Consider the following 22,138-nt stretch of genomic DNA (forward strand, 5'->3'; position numbering starts at 1 on the left):
AATTAATCAATTCAGTAATATGAGATTTATGTAAAAATGTACATTTGATAGTTTAGTTATTGAAGAGATGCTCTTATCTAGAGCGACTTAGTTACTGTAAGTGTATTCATCTTAGGATAGCTAACAGTGAAATATACAGGATACAAACATTCCATTCCAGCTAAAGGATGAATATATAGTATTTAGCAACATAACCTGTTTTGAATACATATCGAAAATCTATTGATAAAAAATCTGAGAACCGTAATCTTTTAAACACACACATAAAGGTACCCATAAACAATTTCTGATGGAAAGGATTTTGGAGCGAAACTATTCAATTTATTATGAGGCCAATTAACACCTCACCAACAATGAGTTACATTCAAAGATTTATATATACACTAGATGACTCACAGGGGGCACTGTTTTGAAGCCTCTGCATCCATCTTGGCACAAAAATATATATTTTAGAAGCTATAAAAATGCATTTAATGTAAACATTTTTTTGCGCTTTATTCTATTACAGATACATTAATGTATACTTCTAAACTATACAGTATGTTAGCTAAATAAATAAAATATATATATAAGTTATACTGTTATTGTCCCCACTACAACAAAAATATTGAAATGCTGTGGAATTCCATTAATTCCTATGGAGGACTGCTCCTTCCGTGCATTGCCAATATGGCTGACCGCTGGCTTCAAAGCCTCAAACAGGCCAACACATAGCGTGAATACATAGCAATCCAGGGTTTATATACATCAGTGGTTGCATTGCATCACTTTTGCTTGTTTGCTTTCTTGAGTAATGCAGGTGTTTCAGCCTAGCTCGGTGCTTTCTGTGGTGGTGGGGCAGCCACCGGAAAATACGAAACGTAGGGTTTAATGTTCTCTAGTTGCGGCCTGATTAGCTCAGTGTTCTGTCACTCATGGGGACACTGTCACTGCAAAATTACGTCAAATCATGTTATATCTACCATAGCTTTGATTGGACTGATCATGTCAACGTCGTCATACTTTCAAAATATTAGCTAGCAAGCTAGACAAGGAGTCTTCATCATGCATCAAGTCGGCAATCTACTGGCAAATCCTTTGCAATCCTTGTCATATGAAGAGAAATTATAAATCAAACGTATCGGTGCTCATCGGCCATTGGACATAAACCATTACACAACAAGTTGGTAATCTCAAATTCAGCAATGAGTGCTAAGGCGCCACTGTAGCCCCAGGTTCGATCCCAGGCTGTCTCACAGCTGGCTGTGACCGGGAGACCCATGAGGTGGTGCACAATTGGCCCAAGGTCATCCAGGTTAGGGGAGGGTTTGGCTGGCCGGGATGTCCTTGTCTCATCGCACTCTAGCGTGTCTCCTTGTGGCGGGCCGGGCAATTGCAAGCTGACCTTGCGGCCGTCAGTTCGACAATGTTTCCTCCGACACACTGGTGCGGCTGGCTTCCGGGTTAAGCGAGCAGTGTGTCAAGAAGCAGTGTGGTTTGGCTCTCGACCTTCGCCAAGTCCGTAGGGGAGTTGCAGTGATGAGACATGACGCATCACGAAAATGGGGTTAACGCCATGGGCCAGAAAATATTGAATACATTGGCCATGCTGTCATCCAGCATGACTTCTGCCATATTCAAAACAACTGGAAACTCGGAACTGAGAAATCTCCTGCTTCATTGAGTTCAAGACAACTGGGAACTCCGATAAAACTAGCTCCAACTGGGAAAATAATTTTGAACGGTCATCCAACTCAGAATTCCAAGTCGCCACCTTCCTGTTCAAGTGAGCACAGCACAACAAGGTGAGTCCAAAAATGTCTTGTATAAATGATGGAAAATGCCAGGGAGATATGTAAACTGTAGCTAAGAAAGTAATACTAAGTGTATGTTGTGTAGTAATCTTTTAGTAGCCCATCTGCCTCACCCTAATAATTTGGTCAGTTCTCACTTCATAATTTAGACTACTGTTCTGACTTGGTGGTGCACATGTATCCTATAGCCTTTTTTTTAGAGCAATGTAATCATTGAATATTGTAAGAGCTTTCATTGTCTGCTTATATCCCCTTTTATTTATCCTATGGGTCTGACTTGGTGTGCAGGGAGAATACTGTAAGAACAGCCCATGTTCTGAATTATGTTGCTGTACATTTCAAAAGTGCTGAACAAATAGTTATATTGACTACGTCCGTCCTAGTTCGCTCATTAATGTCTTAATCCAAATGACGGATTGCCTCTTATGCGCTCGTCGTCCCCTTATGTCATAGTTTGTACATCTCAATTGTTAGTGGAAACCACATTTGTTAAAGCAAGTCAGCCATATCAGCTGTTTTTTATGGCAGTAAATTTGGCTGAATTAACTGTTCCGTTGCCAGATAAGGCTCTGCTGATAACCAGGTGTAGCAGGGGTAAGGATTCACTCCATGGTGCTGAAAAGAGAGCTCTGCTGTTGGGACAGCTTTATGTAGGCCCTAACAGGTTGTGGTCACAGTTTGTCACCGTTATAGTGCAACTAGTGTATTGTTTAGTATTGTGGCTTTGCTGGCATTCATTTAAGATTATATATTTTTTGTTATCCCCACCAAGATTTACATGCTAAAATCGCCACTGATCATGAAGTACAGTTCTACACAGAGTAGACTATGGTCTTACGTCATTGTAATTACATTATTATATTAATATGCACACAAGAATTGGGTTATTGCCTTAAGTGGGATATTTTCTAACAGACAATGAGAAGAGAGAAAAAAAGCAACTCAGACATTTTTGGAGGGTTCAGTTGAAAGCTCCAACTCATTTGTTTTTGAAAGCTCCAACTCATCAATGAGTCATTTGCCAATTTACTGTAAGTCCATTCACATATCCAGTAATCAACAACAAAATATTTTTATTGAATATTTTATACTTATTTGTGTGATAGTTGGGAATTTGAGAGCCAACTCACTTTTTGAAAACGTATAAACTTTACCACAGTTTCTAAACCCAGAAGCGCAACATCGCGAGACTTCCGGGAACGCTTTTGAAGCAGACCAGTCCGGGGTTTGGGGTTAGAGATGTCAATGAGAGAAGTGAAACATTAAAATCAAATTGTATTGGTCACACACATATTTCGCAGATGTTATTGCGGCTATAGTGAAATGCTTGTGTTCCTAGCGCCAACAGTACAGTAATATCTAACAAGTCACAACAATACACACAATCTAGAAGTAAAATAATGGAATTTAAGAAATATATAAATATTAGGACAAGCAATGTCGGAGTGGCATTGACTAAAATACAGTAGAATAGAATACTGCTTTACTCATTTCATATGTATATACTGTATGTAAATATTATTTAAGTGGCCAGTGATTCCCATGTCTGTGTATATAGGGCAGCAGCCTCTAAAAGATATCCTTGATTATCTTTTTGGCCTTCCTGTGTCATCGGGTGCTGTAGGTGTCCTGGAGTGCAGGCAGCGTGCCCCCGGTGATGCATTGGGCAGACTGCACCACCCTCTGGCGTGCCTTGCCGTTGCGGGCTAGATGAAGAGATGTCATGTCTGTCTGTGCCATCTTACTAAAATGTCTTAGTTGTTAATTTTCTCAATCTAAAGGCACGACCTGGATTCGAGCCAATATCTTAAGTAGTGGAACGTGTTATTATTACAACCTCGTGAAAGATACAAACTGACACGTTTTTCATCGTCAAAAACAACATATCGAAAGCTGCTTTTGAGGTGACGGCTTGCACATGCGCAGTTCGGCGCGAGATGACCGTTGGACGTGTCTGCTCATGAGTTTAGCTAGCCAACGTCGCCATGACATCGACTAAAAGCTATATCGGACATTTCTATTAGAGAAGCAGTTTCTGCTTATCTTCATACTGTACTGTCTTTGATTTGACTGCGTTTTCATTGGACAGAGCCGGGGACCGGATGACAGCTGGGGCAGGTTGGCGGGTGCGCAAGGTCTCCAGACAGTACACACCACCACTGGATTTGACAGCCAACACTACAGTACACTTTTAGGAAACTAGCTAGTTAGCAGTTTTAGATGTCGGATCAGTAGCTTGTCAATTCAGAAGTTAGATAACGTTACTACGTTGACTTGAAACATACAACTATTGAATAACGACAGTATTGATACGTTTGTAGGTAAACGGCGAGAATGTTGGTCCCTGCGGGATGATGATGAAAAAGAGACTGTGGCGAGTTGTGACAGTGTGCCTACTTGTGTTTTTACCGTGTTGGTAAGTTAAGTCTTACAGTACTTTCACACCAAGAAAGATGTTTTGCATCACTTAGTAACGTTATTCAAAAGTCGTTCGAGGAGATGCTAAAATAATGAACTACAAAATCATAACGTTAACTAGCTTGCTGCTAGCTAGTTTTTTTTAGTGGTAGCTAGCCACTCGCTGGTAAGTTAACGTAGCTCTATACTATACAGTAGCTAGCTACTGTAGCTAGTTTAGTCGACTCGTCTGAGATGTCAAATGCATTTAGCCAGTTACTATACCTAACTAGCTCAATTCAACGGTTCATTTTCCGTGTTATTGTTTAGTTTTTTCAGTGTCATTAGCTAGTTAGCTATCCAATTCAGGGTATGTCAACAATCTATCAAATGCCGCCCTCACCCTGCCTCACCATCCATCAACATGGCAACAAACATGGAACCATTAGTTAATGGTTAACAACACCCATATATGATACTGAATAGGACCGCTTTAAAAAAAATTAAAAAAATAGATCAAGTCAAAAAACTGGCACTGCATTGTATGCCATTGCTTTGCTGGGTTGTTGCACGGCCAGTATTGACCCTGAGGGCATGTGTTCTGTTCTGTGAAAGACAGGATTTGACTCTTCAGCTCTTGAGGGGATTACAGCCCACTTAACGTTAGTCAGTCAGCTAGCAGGCTCGCTGCGATTAGGTCTTGACCCCTTGCTGTGAATCCGTTGACACGGTCCATCCGGAGGTGCTTATGGAGAAGAACGCACCAAGTTTACTTTAACTACACATCTATGCTACATTCATACTTAGTCAGATATTTAAATAGCCTGAAGACCTTTCGAGGAAAGTTCAAAGAACCTAGCCTGGTCTCTCACACGAAATGCTGCTCTGTCGTTCGCTACGTACGTTACATGGTCAACAAGCCGGTTCCGACAGACATTTTGGCTTACAAATCAATTTGTGGAGAACATAGATTGAAATGGCTTGCATTGAGTGAGATACTCATGTGTCCGTGAGAATCAGGGCTGTCTCTTTTGCCTGTGTGAAGCAGGATGTGAAATGTGACACCACTTGAAGCTGATATGTCCCTCCTGCCATTTCATTCGGTCTTCTGACTGTCCAACTCCTGGCTTAACCTTACCTCACAGCCACTAACACCACATATGCCTGGAATTCTTACATTGTAGCTCAGCAGGGGAGAGTGGTTTCGCCTCTGTAGTACATTTAGACAGGGCTTGACATTAACGCTTGTCTGCTTGCCTGGGGCAAGTAAGAAATCATGCAAAAATCCCAATATGAAACCAGTTAGGCTACGCCGATCAGAATTGGATCAGTGTCCTCCCAATCTCTGCAGAGAGCGTCAGGGTATAATTATTGGAGGCCTGCATTGACAGGCACAAGCAGTCTTTCAATCATGCAGTTGCGAGATGCGTTTTTGAGATCAATGCATCATTTTTGGTCAGCAAGGAAAATAGCCTGCCAAACTACACTATCTTGCTAGTTATCTATTTAGCTTTTAGCTTGTATTAATGTCATTATTGTGTCCAATGTCCTAAAAAACTTCTACCGGCACTTGTGTATAACCACAGTTGATACGGGTGCACAGTTGATATGGGTGCACAGTCGATACCAATGCTGCATACTCTGGTTATAAAACCGTCTCTCAAGCGCTCAAAATTGGCTAGGATTCTCGACTATTCAATACTGGCCATGTAATTCTGACAAAGTAAAAAAAAAAAAAAGAATTATAATAAGTAACTCCTATGCTGTCAAGATCTCCTCTGAACACTGCATATTTTAACCTTACAAATAGATAAACATCTTAGTGAGCTACCTCTCCCACCGTTGCCATTTGATCCCTGGTTCACTGAATGAGGGAATTATTTTATAAAGACATAAGACATATTTGATTGTAATGTTGCAGGGTGACCAACTGTCCTCCAGGAGTTTCCAGGAGAGCTACTGGGTGTGCAGGCTTTTGCTCCATTCATGCTCGAACACACCACATTGTCAAATATCAGCGGCTCAACAGGACCTTGATACGCTGACTCTGGTGCATTTTGAGCAGGGTTGGATCAAAAGCCTGCCACACCCAGTTGCTCTCCAGCTGGAGGGTTGACGGGCCACGTGTTTTATACAGTGGCCTGTCAGTGTGGTATTTTACGTTATGGAGGGTTAAGTGCCTTTATCGAGGCCTCAACGGCAGGATATACTGTGTGATACATGGGATCAGAGACCAGCAGTCTTCCGTCGTCAATACCAGTGACGATAATGAATGTTGTTTTGTGAAGGGGGTTCCATGCATCATGCAATACACTTTTCAGTCACCTTTTTGGCCCGTGGTGGTAGACCTTTTTCTAGTTTTGGGATAAGTGACTTGAGCTCAGTCCTACTTGTCCAAAGGATGTGGCCACAAAATATCATTTCAAGCCCTGTTCAGAGTTCAATTTATAGCCAATGATCTAAAAATAATTATAATGAATTGATTTTAAACAACAACAACAAAAAGCACTTTCTGTTTGTCATAGACATGAAAGGCAAGTTCCTAACGAGTTCCGTTAGCCAAGCTAGAGCTGAGTGAGACGTTCACATTGATGGGCGCGGACGTTTTGATCAAGAGAGACCTGTAGAAAGTGTGCTCATTTTCTGTAACACTGAACATACAAATATGTAAATATTATAGTTATAGTCATAATTGGATTTATACTATATTTAGAACGCATAAGTCACTTCAAGCCTCATTCATACAGTTTTGTTGAATAAGAAATACAACATCTAAAATATTTCATATTTTTACCATATTTCTACTGTTTACTTGGCAGGAATCATGGCCCCAGTGATGTACTGGGCTGTACGCACTACCCTCTAGCGCCTTGCGGTCGCAGTCCGAGCAGTTGCCATACCAGGCGGTGACTCAACCAGTCAGGTTGCTCTCAATGGTGCAGGATTTTGAGGATCTGAGGACCCATGCCAAATCTTTTCATTCTCCTGAGGGGGAATGGGCATTGTCATGCCCTCTTCACGACTGTTTTGGTGTGTTTGGACCATGATAGTTTGTTGGTGATGTGGACACCAAGGAACTTGAAGCTCTCAACCTACTCCACTACAGCCCCTTCGATGAGAATGGGAGCGTGCTCGGCCCTCCTTTTTCCTGTAGTCCACGATCATCTCCTTTGTCTTGATCACGTCGAGGGAGAGGTTATTGTCATGGCACCACACTGCCAGGTCTCTGACCTCCTTATAGGCTGTCTCATCTTTGTCGGTGATCAGGCCTACCACCGTTGTGTGGTCGGCAAACTTAATGATGGTGTTGGAGTCGTGCTTGGCCACACAGTCATGGGTGAACAGGGAGTACAGGAGGGGACAAAGCATGCACCCCTTAGGGGCCCCTGTGTTTGAGGATCAGCGTGGCAGACGTGTTGTTTCCACCTGGGGGCGGCCCATCAGGAAGTCCAGGATCCAGTTGCAGCAGGAGGTGTTTATTCCCAGCTTAATTTAGTGATGAGCTTTGAGGGCATTATGGTGTTGAACGCTGAGCTGTAGTCAAGGAACAGCATTCTCACGTAGGCATTCCTTTTGTCCAGGTGGGAAATGGCAGTGTGGAGTGCAATAGAGATTGCGTCATCTGTTGATCTGTTTGGGTGGTATGCAAATTGGAGTGGGTCTAGGGTTTCTGGGATGATGGTGTTGATGTGAGCCATGACCAGCCTTTCAAAGCAGTTAATGATTACAGACATGAGTGCTATGGGTCGGTAGTTATTTAGGCAGGTTACCTTGGTGTTCTTGGGCACAGGGACTATGGTGGTCTGCTTGAAACATGTAGGTATTACAGACTCGGCCAGGGAGAGGTTGAAAATGTCAGTTAAGACACTTGCCAGTTGGTCAGCGGATGCTTGGATTTACATGTCCTTCCACTATCCATTCTGTTGTTAAAATGGTCACGCACTCTGATACGTTATTCATTGTCGAGTGCCTTAAAATCAGCATTGCTTCTCAGGGGTTATATTAAGACTGTTGGCTATGAATTAAAAGGTAAACAAACACTGTACAGCTTACAGTATTTGTGTCTTACCAGACTCCAGTGGCCAAGCAGAGGTTACCCTATTCACCTCACTACTAGACAATAGACTTGCTGTTGACAAGGCCAAGTTTGTGTTGAAGTATTTTGACACTGGAGCTTAAGACAATGACCTGTGTCCCCAGTAGAAATGTGACATTGTTGTTAGTGAAACTATTTAAAGCCTTGTTATGACTGACCGTTGATCTGTTGTCCCATGCCAGGATGAACAGGACAGCTGTGACATTGACTTGTCCATTTCCCTGTCACACCGTAAGACTGTCAACAGACGGCATGCAGTTGTCATTTTCTCTGTGCAGCCACATGGTTTTGACTTTGACCTCCAGCCTGGCCAGCCCCCCACAGTGATAAGATAAAATGTGTTTGTCTCGCAGTGTCAGCCACCTGGACGCTCCCAATATCACCTCTCTCAGCCCTGACTGCTGGGCAGCAGCCCCCTCTGATTGCCCATGACTCATTCATGGATTCTTTTGAAATAAAGTTGTTTTCCTTCTGATTAAGGCTTGTCCTTGTTGGTATAGTAAACATAGTGACTCTAGGTTACAGGATATTGCCACATCTTAACAGGATTCGGGGTCAATTTAATCTAAATGAAGCCGTTTTCGGGGAGTAAACTGAAATTCCAATTCCACTTTTCCCATTACTCTTGTCTCTCCTAACTCGAACTCAACTCCCCTTGCCCATAACAATAACACTGATGTCTTCTCCTGTGTTTCCCCAGGCACCCCACTAAGTATGTTGGCTGCACAGAGCAGCCCCCAGAGGCTCGGAGCATGCCTGCACCTGCTCAGGACAGCAGTGGAGAGGAAGACCAAGGCGACAAGTCCCATCACAGGGTACATAACCTGCCCCACCTGTTGGACCATGAGATGTTTTCATTCTCTTTCTACATACCTAATATAACCAACTTTCCTGTTGACACGGGTTTCTTTCAATGTTGGATAAAACAGCAACTAATGTTTCCTTCCTGTCCCATCTGTCAGGGTGTTGTTCAGGTAGAGGAGGGCTGGGGGTCCCAATATGTCCAGTACCCATCTGAAGAGGAGGCGCTGCCAGAGGGAGAGGAGGTGGATACACAGCAGCAGGGCCTAGAGGAGGAGGAGGAGGCGGCGGATACTCCAGGCACAGAGGTGGACGACAAGGAGCATGTCAAGGTATTTGTTTGGTTTATTTAGATCCCCCACATAGCTGTTACAACCCACTGCTACTGGGGTCCACAAGGTACTGCAATGATGAATCCTAACGACTAGGCCTGAAAAACTACTCCACCCTGGCTTGCTTACTAGATGTGAAAGCAGACGTTTCTCTCTCCCTCTCTTTAGTGTAAGTGCAGATTGAGACTTGGATGCTGTCCGTCAGACCTATTGATCAGACATTTTGATTGTTCCTGAAATCTTTTTAGCGTAAAAGGTTATACATCACGTACGGCTCAGGCAGGTGGGTGGTTGTCGTGGGCCATCAATACTAAGTTCGGTGTTTTAGTGCCGTGGTGATGTTTCCCAGACGTTGGACCTGGAGGATTCTGTAGCAGAGAAGGAGCAAGAGACAGCACGGCCAGAGGCCCGGCCAGAGGCTGAGCAGCCATCTCCAGAGGCTGTTGACACCCAAGAGCAGAAGCCAACCCCCGCCTCTGACCTTTCCCCTCCACCGTCTGCCCCTGCCCTCAACCCCATCCCCGAAGACCCCTCCAGCACCCCTAGCTCATCCTCTAGTGTACCAGAGGAAATTGTGTCTGATGTCCCTTTGTCAGAATCCAGCGACGTTGATCTGGCCATAGCCGACTGTGAAGCTGGAGAAACCAACCCCTTTGACGGCACCCTCACCAGGTCAGTGTAACGGAGGTGCTCCTGTGGTGAGTAGCCTTGTGAGTAGCCTTGTGAGTAGCCTTGTGAGTAGCCTTGTGAGTAGCCTTGTGAGTAGCCTTGTGAGTAGCCTTGTGAGTAGCCTTGTGAGTAGCCTTGTGAGTAGCCTTACCTGAGTAGCCTTGTGAGTAGCCTTGTGAGTAGCCTTACCTGAGGACTGAACCCAGGGAGCTAATGGCTAGGCTTAAATCAGCAGGTTAAGACGGTCAAGTGGTGCTCAGGTTCGTACCCATTTTTTGAATGTAGGCTCTCTTTCTATTGTCCCCCTATGTAGTCTTCCCGTTGTCCTGGAGAACACATCCAATGCCCTGGGAAAGGGCACCAAGACTGACATAGACCCCCCTCCGGCCCAGGCAGGTCAGGCCTTAGTGGGGCTAGCTCAGGGGGCCAACGCCTCCCACATGCTCAAAGAACAGGTAGAGAAACACCAACATTTGTTGCACGGCAATAACGATTTCTGATGCTGATAGTCCCAAAAGTAACAACCTCCAAGCTTAATAATCCCGACCTCAACGGAAAGTATTTGTGACACACAGACAGTATGTATTTGACCCAGCTCTGATGCTTGTCTGTTGACTGCTCTTCTTAGGGCTTGATCTCACACATCGCCACAGAGACAGTTCCCAGCGTGGCAACCAAGGACCCGGAGGACAACCCCACCTTTGACGAGTGGAAGAAGAAAATGATGGAGGTGGAGACAGAGAAGAGTAAGAGATGGTTTTCCTGGCCCGTCTCAGTCACTCAATCAATTACTGGTTTTGATTTAAAAGTCTTATCTCTCTTCATAGCTCAGGCCACTCATACCTCCACCAATGGCGGCTCCCACGCTGTAAAGAAGGTGCAAAAGAACTTCAACAACTATGCATCGGTGGAGTGTGGGGCAAAGATACTGGGTTCTAACCCAGAGGCGAAGGTATCTATTTCAAACTGTCACCCTCCAAACCTATCTAAAATAGAGATGTTTAGCTTTGCAGATTTTGATAGAAGGGTCTTTGTTTCTCAGAGCACTTCGGCCATATTAATGGAGAGCATGGATCATTACATGTTAAATCCCTGCAGCAACAAGATCTGGTGAGTGTGTGTCTAGATCCCTGTAAGAGTTCATGTGTTTCTGTCGCTCAAAAATGTCTTCTGTCCTTATCCTTATACTTCCTGTAAAACCTCCCTGTTGCTTTTCCCCTTTATAACCACAGGTAGAACAACATCCACTACTACTCCACTCACCACCTACTGTATCCTCATCCCTCAACATCTTCTTTCTTTCTCATTTTTTTCTCTTTTCTCTCTCCTTTTCTTTCTTTCTTTCTTCTTCAGGTTCATCATTGAGCTGTGTGATCCCATCCAGGTGAAGCAGTTGGACATCGCTAACTTTGAGCTCTTCTCTTCCACACCCAAAGACTTCCTGGTCTCCATCAGTGACAGGTTTGACCCGGGTCATGTTCATTAAAGCTGGTGTCCTTAAATTGGTGAAACTGCCACGTCCGTTTGAGATATTACAACTACAAAGAAGTTACTGCAAATAACGAACACTGTTTTTTACCCCCCCCGGACATCATTGCACGCGCGATAGAACAGCAGAATATGTTCCGCCATTATTTTTTTTCCCACGCTACCGGAGGCTCCTCTCCTCCGTTTCTCAGTTTCAACAACAAAACAATTACATTTTTATACCGTTTAGAAACTGAAACAAAAATAAGTGCTGGGTTTTTTCTCTCTCCAGATATTCTCTCCCTGTCAGTTTTCTTTTTTTTGGTGCCTAGTGAACACGACCTCAATGGGAATGTCTCGTTCTGATATCTTTTAATCTGTCATTTGATACTGAACATCATAAATGCTACACACAGAAACAGTCACTACTACTGCACTAAGGATAGATCAGTAGGTTGAATTATGTTGGATGATGTTCCGTCAGGTACCCAACCAACAAGTGGGTGAAGCGGGGAACTTTTCATGCTCGGGACGAGCGCACTGTTCAGAGTTTCCCTCTGGATGAGCATCTGTATACCAAATATGTCAAGGTGTGTATGGCGTCCTCGTGTTCCTTCTCTACTCCCACTCTACTCTTTCAGTTTTTTTGGTGGGAAAGAGGTACTCTGAATGGGACTTCTTATTTAAATTGAAAGAAAAGATCATCAATACTAGAGTATCCCCCACTTTACTCAAATCCTGCAGGCCTGTGTATGTATGCTGGTCCTCTCATTCTAGAGTAATAGTTTACAATTATACAACGGGTGGGTCTAATCCTGAATGCCGATTGGTTAAAACCGCATTCCAGCCCGGTGTCTATTCCACAAGTTACCACCGGCCAAATCTATGACGCTGAAATTCATTTTTAAACTTAATCTCCACTATAAAAAGCATCTAGAAATGATTTCACACTTCTTTTAGACTAACAGTTCATTTTCCACAGCGGAGATTTGTATAAACCTTGCTGTTTTTCTCATATTTAATCTGATGCTTCTGTACCTCTTCTCCGAGGACTGGAGCAGGAACCAGCATTCATACACTCGGTCCTGTTTTAAATGCATGTGTGCATGTTTCTTCTTGTAATTATTTGTTTCTCTTCTCTTGTTTCTCCTGCTTCAGATGTTCACCAAGTACATAAAGGTTAGCCCATTTCTCACTTAGAGGTGATCGGTCTGTGGAGGAGCATGTAGATAGTGGAGGGAATGGAAGGGCTTTGGTGTTAGTCACAATGCTAACAATAGGAGAAGCTTGCTAACAATAGGAGAAGCTTGCTAACTGATCAGCCCTAGCTTACTGCAGGCCAGGTAGCACAGAATCTATACAATCTGGACCAAGCCAATCAAAATATATTTGTAATTATTATCATTCATCTAGTCATGTCACTCATGAGAATTCCATATCATTTTTACTGTAGAGAAGCAAGGATGTTTGATCACAGCTTCAAAGTGTGAAAGCTTGTCATCTGTCACCCAGAAAAGCATCAACGTTAACAACTTACCTCTGGAATTTGACTATTTGTCCCACGATTTCAATGAGAATTTGACCACCGGCCAAATCCCACCATGCGCCGATGCCTGTTTCCTGGATATAAATGATGTCTTTGTTTCATCGCAGGTGGAGCTGGTCTCTCACCATGGATCTGAACACTTCTGCCCTCTCAGTCTCGTAAGGTAGGCAATGAATAGAAAACACTGAATTAATGGAACATTTTAAAAGGTACTTGGGACAATCACAGATAATATAGAAATAACATATAGCTAGCTGTAAAAAGCATAGATTTACTGAATCCACAGGTATTGTACAGTAATGTTTGCCAATGGATTACCATCAAGCTGAAGATGGTGTGTGTGTGTGTGGGGGGGGGGGGGGGGTGTTAAGTAATAGAGTAGGAGTGGTAAAAATGTGCCCCTAGTCGCCCCTCCTAAACCAGTTGGGGACTTTTGCATCTGGGACTGCTCGTCTAGTGCTGTTGAATTTAGCTCTCTCCAACACCATAGAAATAAGCTGCCTTTTGTCAGGGGCACTGGGGGGCAGCTCTGGCCGTCAGAGATTGCAGAACATTATCTCTTCAAAAAAGTACAGCCAACCAATCACCAACATAGTTTTTCTCCTATAGAGGCATGAATGGTTGTAAAAAATATATAAACTCAGCAAAAAAAGAAACGTCCCTATCTTTCAAAGATAATTCGTAAAAATCTGAATAACTTCACAGATCTTCATTGTAAAGGGTTTTAAACACTGTTTCTCATGCTTGTTCAATGAACCATAAACAATTAATGAACATGCACCTGCTTACAGACGGTAGGCAATTAAGGTCACAGTTATGAAAACTTAGGACACTAAAGAGGCCTTTCTACTGACTCTGAAAAACACCAAAAGAAAGATGCCCGGGGTCCCTGCTCATCTGTGTGAACGTGCCTTAAGTATGCTGCAAGGAGGCATGAGGACTGCAGATGTGGCCAATAAATTGCAATGTCCGTACTGTGAGATGCCTAAGACAGAGCTACAGGTAGACAGGACAGACAGCTGATTGTCCTTGCAGTAGCAGACCATGTGTAACAACACCTGCACAGGATCGGTATATCCGAACATCACACCTGCGGGACAGGTACAAGATGGCAACAACAACTGCCCGAGTTACACCAGGAACGCACAATCCCTCCATCAGTGCTCAGACTGTCTGCAATAGGCTGAGAGAGGCTGGACTGAGGGCTTGTAGGCCTGTTGTAAGGCAGGTCCTCACCAAACATCACTGACAACAATGTTGCCTATTGGCACAAACCCACCATTGCTGGACCAGTGGGGTCTGGCAAAAAGTGCTCTTCACTGACAAGTCGCGGTTTTGTCTCATCAGGGGTGATGGTTGGACTCACGTATATCGACAAAGGAATGAGCATTACACTGAGGCCTGTACTCTGGAGCGGGATCGATTTGGAGGTGGACATGACCCTCCAGCATAACAATGCCACCAGCCATACTGCTCGTTCTGTGCGTAATTTCCTGCAAGACCTGAAAACAAATGTCAGTGTTCTGCCATGGCCAGCGAAGGGCCCGGATCTCAATACCATTGAGCACGTCTGGGACCTGTTGGATCTGAGGGTGAGGGTTCCCCCCAGAAATGTTTGGGAACTTGTAGGTGCCTTGGTGGAAGAGTGGGGTAACATCTCACAGCAAGAACTGGTAAATCTGATGCAGTCCATGAGGAGGAGATGCACTACTTAATGCAGCTGGTGGCCACACCAGATACTGACTGTTACTTTTGATTTTGACCCTCCCTTTGTTCAGGGACACATTATTCAATTTCTGTTAGTCACATGTAGAACGTGTTTAGTTCATGTCTCAGTTGTTGAATCTTATGTTCATACAAACATTTACACACCTTATGTTTGCTGAAAATTAACACAGTTGGCAGTGCAAGGACATTTTATTTTTTTGCTGAGTTTAAATAAAACATTTTTTTTAAAGGAAAGTGGAAAATAATGTACCAAATCCAATCACTAGGGAGCATAGGGGTTCATTATTGTAAGGGACCAAAGACTCAACCATGCATACACCCTTGATAATGACTACATTTACATTTTTATTCAGAATGACTTACAGTTAGTGTATTCATCTTAAAGTAGCTAGGTGAGACAAGCACATATCACCGTCATAGTAAGTACTGTGGGTTTGTAGTATTTCCAAGTCCCAGTTGGATGGTAGATACCCTGCAAGACTGGAAAACCTTTTTGGTTTGAAACCTTTTCCTTTAGGATTCTTATAATAACCTTAACTATTATTCAACCTACTTGGTGTGTTATTACTGGGCTACTGGCGTCTCTCTGTCTTCCCTCTAGTGGCTCGTCGAGAGTATAACAGCTCTTCACCAATATGGCCACCAGTCAATGTAGGCCATTCTTTGGCAATCCTCAATCTCATTCAAAAACACAACTATGTGAGATGGCTTAAGAGTGGTTTCTCTCCGCTCTGTTGAAGGGTGTTTGGAACGAGTATGGTGGAGGAGTACGAGGAGATCGCTGACCCCCTGGACAGACCAGAAGACCAGGATGGCGACCAGGATGACCACCTCGGTGAGAGGAGAGCCTCTTCTACAGTAGCTTGAATACCTGTCAATCACAATCACTGTGACAGTGAATGCTAGATAAGATATGACACTGACCAATGGTCATTTATATGTTAGATGTACACAACAACAGTTTCACTTTCATGAGGAGAACCTGGTGTCATATAATGTGAACGTCTGAAGTCCCGAAGCGACTCTACTGCAGGTTTTATTCGTACATGTTACCGCTCACCTTTTGAAGTGTTTGGATGACTGATGTTGGTAAGTCTGGTGTTATAGCTCTGCTGTGTGACCCTCAGATTATCCCTCTGGATATGTCCCTGTAGAGGACGAGGCGTCTAATGACCTCATAGGATCAGCCAAGGGTGAGTTTACCGACACCGTACAGCCAGCTAAATATCCTGTTACACCAGTCACACAAATGTGGTATCAAACTGCACATCAATTTTGAAAGAATGTGATGTGTCATACTTGAGTTGCTCTCCTTTGGCGACGCCAATGTGGAGATGGATTCAGTGACTGGGATAAGTATTCACTAATGGGCTGTCCTCTTGTTCCAGATGTCATTCTGAACATGGTGAACAACATTAAAGTCAACGTGCTGGGAGGAGGACCAGGGGAAGGGAACTTCTCAGGCCAGGCAGTGAATATGACTGCCAGTGACTCTTCATCTGACCCCGACACCACCTCCGCCGTCAGCCCTGTGTAAGTACCAGCCAACCAATCACTTCTTCACCTAGTCTTTTACTTTATCTACATGTACAATTATCTCACACATCTTGTCATTTTAAAACTTTTTTATTTTTTAAGCAATGACATTTACCAGGATAAATTAGAGGCAACTCTGTCATTAGTAAGACTCCTTCGAGTCTTGCATCTTTCTGCCTAGCATGTACTGTGCTTGGATGTGCATGATAATGTTGTTTTGCCGCTGTAGTAGCTTATGTCCCAGTCTCTCTGTTCCAGGCTTGACATTGTAGGCGTTGAACAGTCTGAGGTACCAGAACACCCTGTCACTACCACAGAGGATCACACACCAGAGCCCCCTACTCCAGAACCCCCTGTCACAGAGGAACCCAAACTAAAGAATCTAACTGGGGAGGAGCCGGTTGTGACTCCTATAGAGGGGGAGGTCCAGTCCATAGTTACCATGCTGGAGAAGGAAGAGGAGGAGAAGGAAGTGGAAGGGAGGGACAGAGAGGTGCACCATTGCCCTTGCCTCCGACAGCAAGAAAGCCTTGACTACTGTGGCCTGTCTTCCTCCTATCCTTGCTCTTGCTCAGCCTCCTTCCAGGAGTACCTCCTCCACCAGTGTTCCGTTCAAAGGACCTGCACCAGCCAGGAGAGGGAGCCAGATGCACCCCCAGTCTCAGGAACCAGCATCGTCCCGTCACAGCATCTCACCATCTCCCCCACGGCCACTCAGACCCCACAGCAGCCCCACACTCTGGGGGAACAGCCTCAGGAGAGAGAAGCCAGCTCTGTCCTTGGGGAGAGGGCAGCAAGTCCCACTCAAGCCCTGCCACACCTTCCATGGGTTGAGACTGAGGCAGTGGGAGAGAGAGAGCCCAGCACTGAGCTGCCCCACCTGGAGCCCAGCCAGACCTCCACCCTGCCCAGGCCCAGTTCCACCGACATTGCCAGCTCTGCCACTAGGCCCACCCCTACCATGGAGCCTTCACACCAGGCCTCCTCGAAAGACCTGACCGGGCAGAAGCAGCCATCCACTTGGGCAGAGAAGAACCGGGAGGTGCAGCAGGAGGAGAACAGACTGCCTTTTCCCACTGTCACCACCACCACCTCCTCCAGCCCCTGTGGCCCACTAGAGCAGAGTTGGAGAGCCCCTGTAGAGAGGCCCTGTCCGGACGTCCAGCCTGCCAAACAAGACATCCCGGTCATCCACACCCCACATGTGGCCGATCCCCTCCCCACTGTCTCCACCCCCACAGAGCAGCAGCAGCCTCCCGCCCCCACAGCTGAACCAGAGAGTGCTGCTGGCAGTGGCAACACTACTCCTGGGGAGTCCCGCTCTGTCCCCGTCGTGGTTATGACAGAACCCCCCTCGCGTGGCCAGGCTGTCGCAACGGAAACCAAGGGGGAAGCAGAGCTTGTGGAGGACATCCTCTTCACCTCGTCGCCCAATGGCAACGGGCAGCAGCTGCTTCCCCCACCCTCCCCCTCGGACTTCTACGCAGAGCTCCACAAACCCACGGAACAGGCGAACGGGAACCCGATGCACGGCACCACCAGCCAGAAGGAGTCTGTGTTCATGAGGCTCAACAACCGCATCAAGGCCCTGGAGATGAACATGTCGCTGAGCGGACGCTACCTGGAGCAGCTCAGTCAGAGGTATGGGCCCTCTGAGGTTGATGGCTCGTACTAAGCATTGTGCATCATCCAGTCAGCCTTCGTTAAAATGTCCAATGTCAAACGCAGTGAAACGCTGTTGAAATGACCAGTGCTTTCAATTCCATTTGAACACAGTCAGTCCGTTGAAGGTTTAGATGGTGATGTTTTGTCATTGTATTGAAGGTACCGAAGGCAGATGGAAGAGATGCAGAGGGCTTTCAACAAAACCATCATCAAACTGCAGAACACATCCAGGATAGCAGAGGAGCAGGTGGGGAGTGGAGGGCCACCTTCAATGTGTTTGTATAGAGTGTTACATACTACGCAGCCCATCTTAAGATGGAATCTCGCACCGTTTTGGCCTTTTGAATAATGAGAATGTCGTGTGAAAGGCTCTGGTTGGATGTTAATCAATCAAAAATCAAGCTGTGATTGGCAATGTATGGGAATGTGGCTTGTGAGAGTGTTTGTGATTGGCCCAACTCATTAGTTTCCTGGATCCCTATAGGACCAGAGACAGACTGAGTCCATCCAGTCGTTGCAGGGCCAGCTGGAAGACATCACACAGCTGGTTCTCAACCTGTCTGTCGGAGTCAGTCAGCTGCAGAGCCAGGTAGATACTGCATACCTAACCTAGCCTATTAAATACAGCAGGGTTGGGGTCAATTTCAAGTCAGTCAATTTGGTAAGTAAACAAGTCCTATTCTTCATTGCTTTTGAACAAGGAAGTTTGGCCTCCTGAATTGACATGGAATGGATCCCTAACCTGGAACGCAGCAGTATTCAAATGAATTCTATATTTATTTAAAGTCTTTATCAACCCACACCACATGGCTGCACTGTGTTAGTTTTGCTCTGCCTATGTTGTAGGTGTCTGAAAGGCAGAGTTACCTCCTGCTGTGTCTGGTGTTGTGTTTGTTCCTGGGGTTGCTGCTGTGTGTCCAGCACAGTCGCATGTCTGCCATTGATCCTCCCTCCACAGACCCAGCGCCTCCTATACCCAAGAGCTACAGCTACTGCTGCCCAGAGAGGTATCTACACTAGGGGGGGGGGGGATGACACACACACACACCATTGTTTGTGCTTATGTACTGCTTACGGACGTGTTATGAAGTCCTAATAAAGGTACCCTTGAACTGGAGTTATCCCATCCAAGGGACACCACACATTCGCCCGCACAATATTGTTGAGACGCACATTGTGTCATCAGGATACTGTGTTAAGTCTTGTCCTAATCGAACTAACACATCTGTTCCTCTCAGGCGTTTCTGGGAATATGAAGACATGAGCTTGAAGAGAGGAATGTCATATCCTCTCCTGCACTCGGGCTCCTTCCAGGTACCCACCACTGAAGGCAAGTTTACCTATGACTATGTTGTGTGTAGTGTTCTACCTTGTGATTTCTTTGTTGCTGGTGAATATAAATATAGCTTGACTTTGTCATTTTATATTTATGATTGTTTTTGTTTTGCTGATTGATTAATATTGTTTCAACAGTAAAAAAAAAAAAGTAATTTACTTGGTTTCCTCCTTGTGCTTGCAGGTCCAGAGTCACCGCACACTGTTGAACCATTGAGTTTTCTACCAGCTAATAAAAAGGTATGGATGGAATAGTGCCCCTATCTCAAGGAACGTCTCTCTCTCATACTCTCAGAGTATAACTGTCTTATGAACATGATGTCTCATCGCCAACCTCGACAAGTCAAATCTCCGGCTCCTCAACCTTTCCACCCTCTGTCCCCAACCCTTCTCCCTCTGCAGAAGAAACGGTGTAAGATGAAGACCGTGGAAACCTTGAAATGCACTGCACTCTGCGCTCCTCTGCTTGCTCATGGAGCACCCGTATGTAACGGTGGCACCACAGACCCTACACCCCGCATGGGGCGTCTCAGCCATCACGCCTTCATGGACCCCCCTTCCGGGGGCAGTTCAGAGAGCTCCTCCCAGTCGGACGAGCCCTCCTTATGCGGCCTTGCCTCCACCTCCTGCACTCGCCTCTGTGACGGCCTGCCCCCGCCCAGGAGCAGGGCAGAGAAGCGGGCGTTCAAGCGGCATCGCTCCAAGCCTGGGTGCGTGGTGGTGGAGGATCTCCAGCAGGCCCCACAGAGAGATGCAACACCCATAACCCCCACCCTGCAGGACCTCATAGGGGGAAGGAAGGAGCTGTCTGCAGGGATGTTGGGAGTGACTGCGCTCTGAGGTCCTGTTGGACCTAGACTAAACTCTCCTCGTGTCTGCTCCTCCTGAAAACAGACTCTGGAACAGTCACCCCCTGAAAGGAGGGACGTTGTCATCCTTTTATACACAGGAAGCTTTAGGTCAGGAATAAGACAATCCCTATTCGTCTACCTCCCAACCAGTATGTTATGTTATGTTCTGTCCATGTTCTCTGTTGAACCTTTGTCAGGCTCTGATGTTTCTTTCTTGCTTTGACCAATGGAAAAAAAAATATATTTTCCATCTGTCCTTCAAAATGTTGTTTTTCGTTGTTGTAAATAATGTCAACCCTACAGCTGTGCCATGTAACAATCAAACCTGCAAATAATAGCCAATGTCAATGATGGGCTAAAGGAATATATATATATAGTTTTGAAGATGCTTTTACTGGGGAATGGCCGGTCTAGACACATCGTTCATAGAAACAGTAGTGTCTTCCTGTACTGTATCCAGATCGATTCTCATTCTCTGAAGTTGAAACCTTTTTATACAACTGTTATGCTTTTACCAGCCCAGCTGCCGCTTCTACAGTACACAGGGATGCAAGACCGCCTACACTGAACAAAAATGTCAACGCAGCATGCCACAAAGATTTCTGAGTTACAATTCATATAAGTAAATCAGTCAATTTAAATCAATTCATTAGGCTCTAATGGACTTCACATGACTGGGTATACAGATATGCATCTATTGGTCACAGATGTAGTACCAGACAAAAGTTTGGACACCTACCTTTTTCAAGGGTTTTTCTACATTTCTACTGTTTTCTACATTGTAGAATAATAGTGAAGACAAAACTATGAAATAACACATATGGAAGCATGTAGTAATCAAAATATATTTTATATTTGAGATTCTTCAAAATGGCCTTGATGACAGTTTTGCTCACTTGGCATTTTCTCAACCAGCTTCATGATGTAGTCACCTGGAATGCATTTCAATTAACAGGTGTGCTGTTCATTTGTTGAATTTCCTTTCCTTAATACGTTTGAGCCAATCAGTTGTGTTGTGACAAGGTAGGGGAGGTATACAGAAGATAGCCCTATTTGGTAAAAGACCAAGTCCATATTACAGCAGGAACAGCTCAAATAAGCAGAGAGACACAACAGTCCATTACTTTAAGACATGAAGGTCAGTCAATACGGAAAATGTAAAGAAAATGTCAAATGTGATTTATTTAGAATTCAAGGCACACTTATTAACCAGCATGGCTACCACAGCATTCTGCATTAATACGCCATCCTATCTGGTTTGCGCTTAGTGGGACTCATATGTTTTTTAACAGGACAATGACCCAAAACATACCTCCAGGCTGTGAAGGGCGATGGCGCGCTGCATCAGATGACCTGGTCTCCACAAGCACCCCGTTGAGATGGTTTGGGATGAGTTGAACCGCAGAATGAAGGAAAAGCAGCCAACGAGTGCTCAACATATGTGGGAACTTCTTCAAGACTGTTGGAAAAGCATTCCAGGTGACTACCTCATGAAGCTGGCTGAGAGAATGCCAAGACTGTGCAATGCTGTCATCAAGGCAAAGGGTGGCTACTTTGAAGAATCTGAAATATAAGAGATTTTGATTTGTTTAACACTTTTTTTGGTTACTACATGATTCCATGTGTTATTTCATAGTTTTGATGTCTTTACTATTATTCTAAAATGTAGAAAACAGTAAAATTATGAAAAACCCTTGAATGAGTAGGTGTGTCCAAACTTTTGACTGGTACTGTATATACAGTGCATTCTGAAAGTATTCAGACCCCTTGACTTTTTCAACATTTGTTTAGTTAAAGCCTAATTCTAAAATTGATTCAATTAATTAGTTCCTCATCAATCTACGCACAATACTCCATAATGACAAAGCAAAAACAGGTTTTCAGAAAATAGAAATACCTTATTTACATAAGTGTTCGGCCCC

At 44.8% G+C, this 22,138-nt stretch overlaps 1 protein-coding gene across 6 annotated transcripts; it reads left to right on the plus strand.

The window, feature by feature from the left end:
- The first annotated feature begins 3,513 nt into the window (after positions 1-3,513).
- On the plus strand, positions 3,514-20,943 carry LOC124041710 (SUN domain-containing ossification factor-like). 6 transcript variants are annotated; one of them, XM_046359608.1, is made up of 23 exons: positions 3,514-3,928; positions 4,115-4,209; positions 8,987-9,101; positions 9,249-9,419; positions 9,748-10,091; positions 10,402-10,543; positions 10,717-10,834; positions 10,916-11,040; positions 11,131-11,198; positions 11,442-11,549; positions 12,040-12,145; positions 12,714-12,734; positions 13,209-13,264; positions 15,570-15,664; positions 15,957-16,022; positions 16,218-16,362; positions 16,624-18,006; positions 18,190-18,277; positions 18,515-18,619; positions 18,877-19,037; positions 19,269-19,360; positions 19,550-19,605; positions 19,768-20,943. In XM_046359608.1, the coding sequence occupies exons 1-23, from the start codon at positions 3,896-3,898 to the stop codon at positions 20,203-20,205; spliced, it is 4,131 nt and encodes a 1,376-aa protein (XP_046215564.1). In that variant the 5' UTR covers positions 3,514-3,895; the 3' UTR covers positions 20,206-20,943. The 6 variants fall into 6 exon arrangements, with proteins under 6 accessions (XP_046215564.1, XP_046215567.1, XP_046215565.1 ...); XM_046359611.1 differs by having other exon boundaries at positions 9,769-10,091; XM_046359609.1 differs by having other exon boundaries at positions 3,514-3,919.
- Positions 20,944-22,138: the final 1,195 nt, after the last annotated feature.

This window comes from Oncorhynchus gorbuscha, linkage group LG08 (assembly GCF_021184085.1).
Source record: "Oncorhynchus gorbuscha isolate QuinsamMale2020 ecotype Even-year linkage group LG08, OgorEven_v1.0, whole genome shotgun sequence".
Lineage (NCBI taxonomy): Eukaryota > Metazoa > Chordata > Actinopteri > Salmoniformes > Salmonidae > Oncorhynchus > Oncorhynchus gorbuscha.